The sequence below is a fragment of the Neovison vison genome, chromosome 3, assembly GCF_020171115.1.
Source record: "Neovison vison isolate M4711 chromosome 3, ASM_NN_V1, whole genome shotgun sequence".
NCBI classification, from domain to species: Eukaryota; Metazoa; Chordata; class Mammalia; order Carnivora; family Mustelidae; genus Neogale; species Neogale vison.
In genome coordinates, this window is record NC_058093.1 from 12,945,587 (window position 1) to 12,959,727 (window position 14,141).

General features: G+C 41.4%; 2 protein-coding genes across 9 annotated transcripts in view; one reads left to right on the plus strand and one right to left on the minus strand.

Moving 5' to 3' along the window:
• Nucleotides 1-5,911, plus strand: part of NIF3L1 (NGG1 interacting factor 3 like 1) — a 33,708-nt gene extending 27,797 nt beyond the window's left edge. For all 5 annotated transcript variants that reach the window (XM_044241267.1, XM_044241270.1, XM_044241269.1 and 2 more), the window contains exon 7: nt 4,640-5,911. In XM_044241267.1, coding sequence (XP_044097202.1) covers nt 4,640-4,824 — 185 coding nt within the window. In that variant the 3' untranslated portion in view covers nt 4,825-5,911. The remainder of the gene's footprint in view (nt 1-4,639) is intronic.
• Nucleotides 5,912-8,909: 2,998 nt separating this feature from the next.
• The window catches only part of ORC2 (origin recognition complex subunit 2), a 46,247-nt gene continuing 41,015 nt past the window's right edge, over nt 8,910-14,141 (minus strand). For 3 of the 4 annotated variants that reach the window (XM_044241276.1, XM_044241275.1, XM_044241274.1), the window contains 3 exons: nt 13,779-13,840; nt 12,950-13,068; nt 8,910-10,654 (listed from right to left, as the gene is read on the minus strand). In XM_044241276.1, coding sequence (XP_044097211.1) covers nt 10,568-10,654; nt 12,950-13,068; nt 13,779-13,840 — 268 coding nt within the window. In that variant the 3' untranslated portion in view covers nt 8,910-10,567. The remainder of the gene's footprint in view (nt 10,655-12,949; nt 13,069-13,778; nt 13,841-14,141) is intronic. The other variant, XM_044241277.1, reaches the window with a different exon arrangement.

Below are 14,141 nucleotides of genomic sequence, written 5' to 3' on the forward strand. Positions count from 1 at the left end.
TCTTCATAGAGCCTTTCCTTTTCTCTCTACTCAGGCATCATCACCTACTTGAAATCCTTCATCAAGTCCCTAATCTTAGTCTTCCACATAGGCCTCCCAAATAAACTGTTCTTCACAAGTATAAATTTATTGGGTATGATACTGTCCTAGCTACGAAGCCTTCAGCGATTTCCTTTATGTGTCTCGGGCGAGCCTAAATGCTCGTTCTCTTCCATGCGGCCTCTGTTTATGCGGTTTTCTCTGACTAGAATGTCTTTCTGGCTCCTTCCTTTACACTTCCAGTGATAAGCTCAGATACCTCCTCAGAGAAACGTTTCCTGTCACTGACTCCTGCCCTGATGGTCACGCCTTCCTCTCCAGTCCCCGTCGCTTTGTCCTTCAGCTCCAGGATGCTTTTCTGTCGGACAGTCATTGTTTGGCACCCAGGCGTTACTTTCTGTCATAGGGGAAAGCGTCTGACAGGTGACCTGGCCTCTCATTCAGAGGATTTGGAGGCACTTTGTACTTTCCTGATACCAGCTGCATTTCCACCTCTGTTCCTCCTTAGGGTTAAGAGAGCGGGAAGTTAAGAATTAACTTTTTCCAGGGCACCTGGCTAGCTCAGTCAGTAAGAGTATGTAACGTTTGGTCTCAGGGTTGTAAGTTCAAGCCCCACGTTGGGTATAGAGATTACTTAAAATCTTTTTTAAAAATTACTTTTTTGACTTCTAGGACCGGAATCGAGGGTCTTAACCCCCATGGCTACTTCCTAGGCCTTTGCATTATTCCTCCTTTCCTGCCCCCCATGTCCATGCCCCTTATTATCTGTCTAGCACACCCTCCTTCAGAGGCTGCTGGACTTAATACTGTCACATCTGGAAGTATAGCGGAGCAGTATCTGAGCTTATTAAAAACGTACACAACCATTACCCATTTTCTATTCTTCTAAAGACTTTTTATAAGTCCTCAAACTTGTACCAGATTGAAATAAACTTCCAGTGTATAAATAATTTGACAAAATAGCTTATAGCATTATATGACTATTTAATTTTAATATTTATTTTAATTTTTAAAAAATATTTATTAGCATGAAAGCAAGCAGGGGAAGGGTAGAGGAGAGAATCTTCAAGCAGACAGTCTGCTGAGCATAGAGACCAACCTGGGGCCCCATCCCACAGCCCTGAGATCATGACCTGAGCTGAAACCAAGAGTTGGATGCTTAACCAACTGAGTATTTAACTGACTTTAAAACAGTCATGGGGGCGCCTAGGTGGCTCATTTGGTTAAGTGTTTGACTCTTGGTTTTGGCTCAGGTCATGATCTCGGGGTCATGGGATCGGACCCTGCATCAGGCTCCCTGCTGAGGAGTAAATCTTTAAAAATGATATTAATTATAACATTTTACTTTGAAAGAATTTCAGACCTGTAGAAAGTTGCAAGGATAGTACAATAAACTTTCGTATGCCCTTCCCTTAGATTACTAATGGTTATATGGGCATCTGGGTGGCTTAGTCAGTTAAACATCCGATTCTTGATTTCAGCTCAGGTCTCGATTTAATGGTCATTCAAGCCCCACGCTGGGCTCCACACTGGGCAAGGAGCTACTTAAATAAATGAATAATAAAGATCAGTAATGGTTATATTTTGCCACATCTGCACATTCTGTGTCATATACACGTTATATATGTCTGCATGTATATATATGTGTGTATAAATATCTAAGGGTGTGTGTACAAATATATTTCTACTTACATGTTTCCCCCCAAACCATTTTAAAATAAATTGCATACATGACCTTTTGTCTTATCCCTAAATACCTTAGCATATGTGTCCTAAGAATGAAGATATTATATGACCATGGACAGTGATCAAATATAGGAATTTAATATTGTTAAAACATTTATTTAATATGTCATCTATCTGGAATGCTTCTTTGTCCAGAGCACTGTCATTTTTAAGGGTACAGACCATTTGTTTTGTGGCATATCTCTATTTGGCACCTCTGATTGTTTTCTTATAAATAATGACTTTTTTTTCTTTTTTAAGATTTTATTTATTTGAGGGGAGCCTGGGTGGCTCAGTGGGTTAAAGCCTCTGCCTTCAGCTCAGGTCATGATCCCAGGGTCCTGGGATCGAGCCCTGCATTGGGCTGTCTGCTCCGCAGAGAGCCTGCTTCCTCTTCTATCTGTGCCTGCCTCTCTGCCTACTTGTGATCTCCTTCTGTCAAATAAATAAATAAATAAATCTTAAAGGAAAAAAAAAAAGATTTTATTTATTTGAGAGCATGAGAGGAGGGAGGGTCAGGAGCAGCAGACTCCCTGCCAAGCAGGGAGCCCGTCGTGGGACTCTATCCCAGGACTCTAGGATCATGACCTGAGCCAAAGGCAGTTGCTTAACCAACTGAGCCACCCAGGCGCCCAAATAATGACCTTCTTAAAACTAGGTGGGGTTTTTTGTTTTTTTTTTAATTATTAAGCAGTATGTGCATAAGGTAAATGAATGCAATTCAAAGTTGTTAAAATAGTCTGCCTATCTGGTTATTTGGGGAAATACAAAGTGTCTTCTTATCTGGCTGACCTTGGACGTCTGTGATCTGTGAGGTACCACTTTGAGTCTAACTTGAGGGATAAAAAGCACCAGCTCAGAGACCACACACACAGGCCTCGGCTGATGTTCGCCACTCCGCCTTTGAGCAGAGCATGGTAGTATCAGGTCATTAGGGTAAGAGTGTGGGAAGACCAGCAGATTGGGAGCTTGCTCCTTGCAGGTATAAATCCTCTCATTTGCTCTTTCGTTCCCCAGCGACCCTCTGAGCTAGGCTTCTCCCCCCACTTGCCTTCGGCTGTTTCTGTGGAGTCTTCCCAGAGTCTCCGCTTTCATGCCCTCTGAGAGCCTTTGGAATAGTCCAGGCCACCAGACTTGTCTCTCCTGAAGCGCAGCTTCCAGGTGGGCCCATTAGGGTCTTCTTTCTATTACGGATTTAAATACTTTACTATTACAGATAAGATGTTTTAGGCGCCCCTGGGTGGCTCAGTAGGTTAAGCGCTGACACTTGGTTTCAGCTCAGGTCGTGATCTCAGCGTCGCGAGGCGGGCACCGCACTCAGCCGGCAGAGTCTGCCTGAGATTTTCTCTCTCCCTCTGCCCCTCTGCTCATACATCCTCTCTCTAAAATAAATAATAAAATCTTTTTAAAAAATGAATAAAAATTATTCTATATATGAAATTTCATGTATTGAGCAGGGTGTGTGGGGGATTGGAAATTTCTCAGGGGAAAAAAAATGTTATTTTTCCCCTTAAGAAGCTTCTCTCAATTTTTTATGCTTTTTTTTTTTTTAAGATTTTATTTATTTATTTGACAGACAGAGATCACAAGTAGGCAGAGAGGCAGGCAGAGAGAGAGGAGGAAGCAGGCTCCCTGCTGAGCAGACAGCCGTATGTAGGACTCGATCCCAGAACCCTGGGATCATGACCTGAGCCGAAAGCAGAGGCTTTAACCCACTGAGCCACCCAGGCGCCCCAATTTTTTATGCTTTTAGGGCTCTAAACATATTTCAGAATTATGCTTATTATAAGTAAGCCAAATTGTGCAGTGTCTTTTTGCTGTTAAATTTGAAGTCATCAGGATGCCTGGGTGGCTCAGTGGGTCAGATGTCTGCCTTTGGCTTGGGTCATGATTACAGGGTCCTGGAATTGAGCCCCGCATTGGGCTCCACGCTCAGTGGAGAATCTGCTTCTCTCTCTCCTCCCCACTCTGTCACTATTTCTGTCTCTCGCCTCTCATTTAAATAAATAAAATCTTTAAAAAAAAATTTGAAGTCATCAGATTCACAAATGGGATTTTTAAAAATGCAGAACACTTGAGTTTTCCCAAAATCTGTTTGCAAAAGATGAGATCCTGTTCTACCAGTAACTTCAGAATTTCTAGAAATTTTGCCTAGGTCAAAGGAAAATAAATGCCCTGTTTTTATTTATTTATTTATTTATTTATTTATACCTTGTCTTTTATTTAGAAATAGCCTTAAAACTCATTTCATCTTTATGAATTAGACTAGAGTTGATACTGAAAAATTTGGTGTTCACAAAGCATAAAGGAGTCTTTGGGAAGTATACCTAGGGTTTTCTAGAGGTATTTGTTATTTAATATTTATATGAGAGAGTTTTCTGAAAGCCCCGTTTCACTTAACAGTGCTCATTTATCTTATAATGGAAACGTTTGTATTTTTGGGGTTTTTTTTGAAGTAGGCTTCAGGCCCAGCATGGAGCCCAATGCGGGGCTCAAATTCCTAACCTGAGTTGAGCAGAGATGGAGTCAGAGAAGCTTAACCAGTGAGCCCCTCCCGCCCAGGGACCCCAAATGGAAGCATTTTGAATGGAGGTTCTTACAGGTCTGGCAGGCAGTAGGAGATACTGTTGCATATGTGGCTTTTAGATTCTTGTTTTCAACGGGCCACAGAGAAAGAATTTGGAATTCTCGGTGGGATGGCCTGTCTCTCTCTCAGTTGGAGGACATGGAAGAAAACCTGTACCTAACTTTCTAGATTTGTGTGTACAGTTCTGCTTTTTACCCAGCGCGAGCTTGGTGTTTCTGCAGTGGTGGTTTGGCACTTGGCAGGCCGCTTGTCTGGTATTTACGTATTTGCCCTTTCCCCTGGCGGCAGGCGAGATGTCCCACCACGATGTTCTGGATGCCGCGTCCCAGGGGATAACTGTTGTCCTCTGTGAACACAGCAACACGGAACGAGGCTTCCTTTCTGATCTTCGAGATATGCTGCGTGCTCACTTGGAAAACAAGATTGATATTATCCTGTCAGAGGCAGACCGAGACCCTCTTTGTGTGGCGTAGAGCCTCCTGGAGGAGCGGGGGGACGGCCCCCACCTGAATGCCTAACGGGAATTGGCGCAGCTCGAATCCTCCTGGAAGAACGTCTTAGAATGTACATTATTTCTGGTTTGTAAATCCGCTTCAACAAATGTTCTGTAGCTCATATGGTAAAAATCGTAACAGTGACCATTCAGAACAAGTATTCATTATAAGAGGAATTAAGATGATTATACAATGTAAATCGTATTTCATTATAAACTCCTGGAAAGATCCACTAAAATCTGTTTACTTAACATTCTGGGGAAGTTGCTCAAGCAGTCTTCTCCTTAGTTTACTTATAGATGGGATGTGTTGTTCTAGATATTTCTGCCCTTGGTTAGTTTAGAAATATACTTTAAAAAACTTGAGATTGGAACACTTATTTCTAGGTAGTGGCCTCTAGGGGGTGATAAGGTCTTGTCTCTGTTCCCATTTGTAGATCACTACGCTTTGACCTTCTGATTTCAGGATCAGGATGAGGTTTTGTTTTTTTGTTCTTTAATATACATGATCATTATTCATGACTATTATTGCTTTTTAGATAACTTACCTGAAATTTTTACTAGTAATACAGAAAGATAGCTTTTAGAATAATCCCAGTTATCATGCAATATTAATTTCATGCTAGGCATTCTCGGGTATGTTATAAACACTTTCAATCTGTAGAAACAAGAATGTGGGTATTATGATTTCCATTTAACAGATGATTAAACTGAAACAGGTTATGGAGTTTGCCCGAGACCACGTGGCTAGAAAATGATGGGAGTTTGAACACAGACTCAGGCAGTCTGGCTCGAGTCTGTGTTCTTTACTGCTTCTTAATGAACAATGCTGATAAACCTGATAGAGGAGATAGTAGGCAATCCAGAAGAAATTCATTTTAACTGGGATTTTCTCTGGGAGGTATGGGAGGTTTTTCTTTTGAATTCTGTCAGATTTCCAGTTGCTCTGGGGAGTTTTTTCCTTTGGTAATGACAAAAGCCCATTTGTTAAAATACTGTCTAAGGGGCGCCTGGGTGGCTCAGGGGGTTAAAGCCTCTGCCTTTGGCTCAGGTCCTGATCCCAGGGTCCTGGGATCGAGCCCCGCATTAGGCTCTCTGCTTAGTGGGGAGCCTGCTTCCTCCTCTCTCTCTCTGCCTGCCTCTCAGACTACTTGTGGTCTGTCTGTCAAATAAATAAATTTAAAAAACAAAATAAAATACTGTCTAAGATGAGAGAGGAAAGAATTTTACATTTATTCTGTAGGACCCTTTTCCTACCAGTCATCTCCTAGAGGATTTGGGATCCCAACTTACAAATTATTCTTGGTGGTTCACCTGTAATATTGATTCACCACAGAAAAAAACCAATAGGACTGAGCCTTTAGAAACACCCCCCAATTCAAGGGTTGGAGGAGGAGCCAGGAGAGGAGGTGGGAGGAGGATCAGCAAAACATCAGAAGCCAAGTAGAAAGCTTTGATGAGGGGTGGCGGACCTCAAAAGTCGAGCCATTGGAGAGCAGAAGGCTTCGAGACTCTTGAGGGCATTTTCCTCAGTCATTGCTTGTGTTCTTTGTGCTGGGCCCATGAAGATGCAGGAGTGGGACAAAAGTTTGGGTGATACCGACGAGTTTATTGTAATTACCTATGCTAAAGATACACAGAGAGCTTATAGGGAAGGTTTCCTGGGGACGTGGGAGGGTAGAATTCAGTCAAGAGGTAGAGCTTGTACAAACACTAGTGTAGAGAAACAGCGCAGTGCATTGAAAGAGCCCAAGTAAGTCATCCACTGTTAGGACAGAAAGCAGAGGCAGAAATGATATGGTCAGAGATGCTGCTTAATAGCTTGGGGGCAGTGATTCTTAAACCTTTTTTTTCCTTTATGGCACACTGAAGGTAAGGCATGATTTCACCTTTAACTAAAATTATTAGTCCTGAAGGTTGTGGATTAAAAATTTATGATTGGACATGCTTATTGCCAAATTGTTGGTTTTTTTTTTCTTAAAGAATGCCATTGTTACCACAATTGTTAAAAGTTTATTTACTGGCTTGCTAACATTTCCGAATAACTAAAAATACCCCCAAATATGTCCTCTGGAGTTTTTAAAAATTAAAGTATCACCAAAGATGAATTATTTTCACTTGTCAAATTTTTTGAACTGTTAAAGGTGTTGATGGTTTAGTTATATATCTCATTGCTTTTCAAACATTAATGTGCAGAAGAATGTATGGAGTTTTTTTTTTTTTTTTAAGATTTTACTTATTTGATAGGGAGAGAGCAGGAGAAAGAGAGGGAGAAGCAGGCTCCCCACTAAGCAAGGCCGATGCAGGACTCAATCCCAGGACTACGGAGATCATGACCTGAGCTGAAGGCAGATGCTTAACCGACTGAGCCACCCAGGCGCCCAGAGACGTGGTTTACAAATGCAGACTGATTCAGAAGCTCGAGTGGGGCCCAAGCACTTCTGTGTTCCCAAGAGAATGCTGCTGCCATCAAGGAACATACGTTAGGTAGCAGAAGTAAAGATTGTGACCTAAACATGTGGGCAGGCTCAAGGCCAGAGTGTGCTGCTATATACCAAGATTGTTAGGAGAGTGTGATAATTAGCTTTCTATTTAAACTCATATTTAAAGTCACATTTTCCTTAGCATCAGTTATTTCAAACTTATTTCCAGCGTATTATGACTACTGTGACTTTTAATGCTATTAACAGCCCATATTTCTTCCTTCACATTCCTTACAACTCCTCTATCTGGCACAGAACCTTCTACACAGGAAGGGTTCAACAAACATGAATGAGAATGTTTTAACAGCAATTTGAAATCTCAAAATGTAGGACTCTCCTACGGGGGTAGTCAGGTAATTACAGAAAGCCCAAGAACAAAGTCATTTGCATATACTTCTTTTTATTCCTCAGTTTTAGGAGCCACACAGTCTGTGGTAAGACCGACCCTCCTGATTTGTCATCTCTGATGGTTACTTGGTACTAAGCTGAAAGTCTTCTCACCTCCTAGAATGTAGGAAAAAAACATTTTGAACAATACTACTGGCTCCACAATGAATTAAAGGGGAAAAATCTTCTAAAGTGTTTTTTTTTTTAATTTATTTTCAGCGTAATAGTATTCATTGTTTTTTGCACCACACCCAGTGCTCCATGCAATCTGTGCCCTCTCCAATACCCACTAAAGTGTGTTTTTTTTTTTTTTAAAGATAAGCATTCTCTATTAACCATCCCCTAAACTCACTGATCTTTTATATGAATGAAATGTTCAGGTATTAAACTGACAAACATGCTAGGAAAATCTGTTTCTTAAAGTATCACAAGAGCTGACTTAGAACTCTCTGCATCGGGAATACAATGTTCTGTCAACTTCGGTAGAGTGTAAGAATGCTTGTTCTGCCTCCCCTGTGCCTTTTTGGGGCCTGTTTACTTGGCCATTTTATTAAGAGCAGCCAGAAAAATCCTTCAGGATTTTCAGGTTTGTTCACTCTTGTCAGAAGCAAGGAATAGAAGTTGGGAGTCTTAGCAGTCAGGTTCTCACTGGTAAGAGTACGAGGAGCACGGATACGGAAGCAAATGGAGAGTGTAGAGGAATTCTGCGCAGATCTGCAGATCTGTAAGATGCACTTATAAATTTTTTTTTTTTAAAGATTTTATTTATTTGACAGACAGAGATCACAAGTAGGCAGAGAGAGGAAGGGAAGCAGGCTCCCTGCTGAGCAGAGAGCCCGATGTGGGGCTCGATCCCAGGACCCTGGGATCACGACCTGAGCTGAAGGCAGAGGCTTTAACCCACTGAGCCACCCAGGCACCCCCAGCACTTATAAAATTTTTGAAGGACTTAAAGATATTTTTTTTAGTACGAGGCGCCTGGGTGTCTCAGTGGGTTAAAGCCTCTGCCTTCTGCTCAGGTCATGGTCCCAGGGTCCTGGGATCGAGCCCCGCATCGGGCTCTCTGCTCAGCGGGGAGCCTGCTTCCCCCTCTCTCTGCCTGCCTCTCTGCCTACTTGTGATCTCTGTCAAATAAATAAAGAAAATCTTTAAAAAAATATATTTGTAGTAAAAAACCAGTACTATGAAAAAATGATTCTATCCAAATTGGCTTTTTATTTATTGATAGATTGTTAATACATACTGTTTGCAGGTAGTATGGACACAAAAATTATAAAAATAAACCAGTAGATTTAAGGGCAAATGCAAAATTTGCGTATTAGGTAATTAAAGATTTTATATACTTTTTTATACTGTAAGTTATAAACTAGATATATTAAGCAAAAAAAGCAAGGTGCCAATGAGCACATATCATATGCTACCATTTGTGTTTTTAAAAGGAGATACAGACACATACCTTCCGTGTGCATAGAATACCTCTGCAGGAGGGAGCTCCTGTCGCCGGCTGCATAAGGGACTGGATCGGTGAAGGGGAAGGAAACGCACTTTTTAGTGGATATCCTTTGGTAACAACAATTTTTAGAATCAAATTCATGTACTAGTTTAAATATTTTGATTCTCTGTGACTGAACCCCCGCACATGGATTTAAATTCTATGCCACAAAGAGAAAGGATTTACTAAAGGATTTAAAAGCATTTTGGAAACCGTTTCATGAGAGGGGCTTCCGGGATCAAGTAGGTGCCGCCTCAGCAGTTCGCACTTGTTCATGACGGTGATATTTTAATGAAGGATTTCTTTTCCAAGTATGAAATGTTTTAGACAATATGTGAAGACTATAAGCTGACCAGTGGCCAAAGTTAGCCTTTTTCTCTTTCCTAATGAAGAAGGCTTGTGTAAATATTTAGAGGGCTTGAAATTGTTAAAGAAAAAAACTGAAATGTCTTACAGTGAGTTCTGGGTCTACTTGATAGAGAAATCAAGATTAAAATCTGCCGTTAATATGCTACTCACTTGTAAGTTATTGAAGAAAAATGTCAATACAAGAATAATTGAATTTTTATTTTCTGTTGTCTTAAGAACAATGACTAAACTGTAGTTCAGGACTGTGTTTCTTCTGTAGCCTGGCTTCTTTCTTGTGTCACGAAGGTGATGACACAGATGTTGGCCGTTCCAAGGATCATGATTGTTGTTCATGTGCTTTCTAAGGTGGGTATACACCCTGTAGGCTCATTATGCTTTTCCCACTAACCCAGCTGAAGAGGGTCAGGTCCTCCTGCTCCACCCCACCAGCATGGAGTCTAAATCCAAAAAGAGAAAGCTAGATCACCTACTCTTCCCCAGTGTTACCTTTCGTTAAGCCTTTCGAGAACAGTAAGCTGATCTGCCTTCCCTACACTCGTCAGCTCTGACAGAGGAGCAAGTAGATTTATGTGATGTCACTGTTTTTGTACCTCCATGCTCTGGAACAAACACATCTGCAAACAGTCCGCTCTGGGAGCGTTTAAAAGGCCCTCAAAAATTGGGAATAATATCATCTCTAGTATAAAAGAATCCAAAAACATCCAGCTCCAAATAGTCCCTGAGCACACAGTTCATTCCAGCACGAAGTCTCCAGAGAGGTAATGAATGAAAGGCACGTTTTCTCCGACTTGAGGACCGCTGCATAGGGCGAGATGGTGCACCAGCCAGGCTAAACCAAGGTTCTCAGCGACGACATTCCTCCCCTCCCAACTTGAAGTCTTGTGCACTGGAAGGATCTAATGTTAGATGTAAACACAACACTTCAGACTAGAGGAGTGGCAGCTGGGGTACAACCCTTCCTTCCACAGAAGATTCAGGAGTAAAGGACAACTTCAAGACTCCTCTTCTTCCTTTTCCAGGAACTCACTCAGCGTTCCACTGTCCACAGGAATTAGCAGGTACTCCACCCCGTCGGTTCCCTGAAAGTGAGAAGACCCTGGATGTTAGTCATTTGTAAAGAGGTGGAAGGTGAACCCTGTTGTAAGTTAAACAAAAAAGATGGGTTTAATATCTTATATAAATACAGAAATGTAAAGATTAAGGCAGAAGGGTATATAGGCTTATCTATCTAAATACACTGAGTTTATAGTTAAACCACTTCCTAGTGGAAAAGACTAGAGGGTCAGTAGATCTCTTTACGCTCCTGCTCTGCTCTTGATTTCTCTGTCCTTTTATTCAGGGATCTCCACCCCTCCAACACATATACCCCCCCTTTTAAAAAAATCCCAGGGGCACGTGGGTGGCTGAGTCGGCTAAGCATCCGCCTTCTGCTCAGGCTGTAATCCCAGGGTCCTGGACGCCCCACTCTGGGAAGTCTGCTTCCCTCTGCCTCTGTCCTTCCCCTGCTCGTACTCTCTCTCAACTAAAAACTATTAAAAAAAAATTTTTTTTTTTAAAGTAATCTCCACACCAGATGTGGGCTGGAACTCATGACCCTGAGCTCAAGAGTCACATGCTGTACTGACTGAGTCAGCCAGGTCCTGCCCTTCTTAAATAACCCTCACTAGCCTCTCATTTCTATCACCCAACCTCTGTACCTTTCCAGAGGAATTGTCAGCAACTGCTGGTCTCCATTTCTTCCCCTTTCACCAACCCAGTCCAACCTAGCTACTACCACCATTATCATGTCATTAGAAGAGCTTCTGTTTGGACCACCAGAAATTCCTTACTCCTAAATCCAATACATATTTTCATCTTTTTGGCCTCTTAGCAGAACTTGTACTGCTGACTGTTCTTTCTTAAAACATGCTTCTCTTAGCTTCTATGACATCATATTCTGGTTTTCTTCTTGGCTGTCTGGCTATTTCTCCTGCCTCTACACGTTTATCTTCTACTTGGCCATTACATGTCACACTTCTAGGCTTAGTTCCTGGCCTTCAAATCTCACTCCCACCAATGCCTGGTTTTCGTTACAACCTAAATACACAGGGACTGATCTTCTATCTCTAGCCTAGATCTTTCCCCTGGTTTCTTGTCCTAGGAAAACCCAATTGCCTAGCTAACGTCTCCATTTGGAAATCTCAAAAGAGTAAGTCTAAATATAATACAATCAGGAACTCGATCTGTCTCCCCAAAAATGTTTCTCACCTAGTTCTCACCAACTCTCTAGTTCTGGAAGCCAGACACCAGAAATGATTCTTGACACTTTTCCTTGGTGCTCCTATCTATCCATCAGTTCTTGTCAGTTCTGCCTCCCGGGTGTATCTGAACTCCAACCAGTTTTACTCTTCATCATCAGCTCTAACTACTACTATTAACACACCTTCCTAGCCGGTCTCTGTGCACTGACATTTAGCAATTCCTACCCGACTCTGCCCATTCCATTCTCCGTACCAGAGCCAGCACAATTTTTTTAAGGACTTCCCTTAATTTTCAATGAAGATTAAAATCCTTTCCTTGGCCTAAAAGTAGTGCATGGGCTAGCCCTTACATCTCTTGTCTTTTCAGCCTTGTCCTGGGGCACACTGGCCTTTATGGTTTTCTCTGACCAGTTATCTCCTAGAGTCCTTCTAGATCTCAGCTCAGGGGTCTGATAACCAGAATTAACATGTGAACCCGACTTCTTTCAGAACCATGTACTTTTCTGATCATAGGACACCATAGTTAAAGCTTTAGATGTATCGGATTATTTGACAAATATCTGTCTCCTCCATTAGACTCTAAGCTCTATCAGAAAGGAGTCGGGTTTTTTGCTTACTACTTTATGTTAATACTTAGTGCTCCATACAGACCCAGTTAATAAATGTGTTAGAAGGAAGAGGGAAAAGGGAATAATTTCTAAGGGCCTATTACTCTGGACTAGAATCTTTTAAAGGGCTGAGTACTTTCAACTTCATCTCCTTCTGCAGACTCAGATGGCACACTGCCCAGGTGGATCCTTGTGACCCATCACGGAAGCTGCATTTTATTATCAAAGCTGAGTCAAAGGCATACTTGTCGGGCGCCTGGGTGGCTCAGTGGGTTAAGCCGCTGCCTTCGGCTCAGGTCATGATCTCAGAGTCCTGGGATCGAGTCCCGCATCGGGCTCTCTGCTCAGCAGGGAGCCTGCTTCCCTCTCTCTCTCTCTGCCTGCCTGTCTGTCTACTTGTGATTTCTCTCTGTCAAATAAATAAATAAAAAATCTTAAAAAAAAAAAAAAAAGGCATACTTGTCCTTAAGTAAACAAGAGAGAAGGTGTTCCTAACATCTATAATGCTGCCATAGAAAACTCTCACCTTCTTTGTCCTTAAAAGCTTGTGGTCCCTAAATTCAGTTAACTGAGCCCGAAGTGTCAGATCACTATTGACCAGGAATGCCTCCCGACACTGTTGGTAAAAATCTTGAAAAGAAAATCCTAGAGAGTTCAAAAGGGGATGTTAACATAAGTCAGCACTGAAGACATGACCCCACATATCAAGGAACACACACAAAGAGTGCTATTGCTGTAGTATGTCAAAGCAGGCTGTTAAGCATTGCTTTAAAAACAAAACAAAAAAACCTCTGGAAGAAGCAAAACTAGAGAACACTTAAGTATTAAACACTGTGGCTTACATTTTAAAGAGAACTGATTGGCTGAAAATACTCATCTGTGACCAAGTAAAACATAAATCTTGTGGGAGCTTTAAACAGCATGAATAAAGTGGACTTTTAAAGAAGGAACTACTAGTAAGTCAAGAGAGCTGTACGAATATTAAAATATTTGTCTAAATGAACACATTATTTTTATCCAAGGGGAAGAAAATCTTGCTAAGATGCCGAGCATATGAAATATATATAATTGGTAGACACATGTCCACAGTTGCCATAGGAACTTGGGAAATTTTACACAGGAACAGTAAAAATGGGCCGGACGTGTCTTTCAAAGTGCTCTGGCCAGCAGCCTACTCAGCAGCGTCTCTGTGGGGTTCTTGAAAATGTGCCACGTGGCAGACAAACTGATCCCAGAGCAAACCATTTATTGGCTCCTGTGAAACACTGCAGTGCTATTATTAGATTCCAGAAAAAAAGGAATTTATGGGGTGAAACAAAAGTCACACACAATTTAATATCATAAATATTAGATACCAATGTAAGAAGGGTTATCCTGGTTATCCAGCTGATACTTTATCAGTAGCCTGAAAATCCCCCTAAGGGAAAAAACAAAAAAACAATTAAAATCCAGAATGTTAACATCAAAAGAGAACAGTAAAACAGACAAAGATAATGTGAACTATTTGGTTTAAACTTTTTGTATTTTCTTCTGTTCCCTTCTCCAGGGAACATCCTATCCTGGCCTACTTAAAAAGGAGAAGCTTTTAAAAATTTCCTTTTAAGGAAAATCTCAGAATTTTTTTTAAGGCTATAGGTTGTTCAAGTTAGAAAATGTGGAATATATAATAAAGTGTACAGAGAAAAATACTAATGTCGTAACCCTAAAATAACATCCAC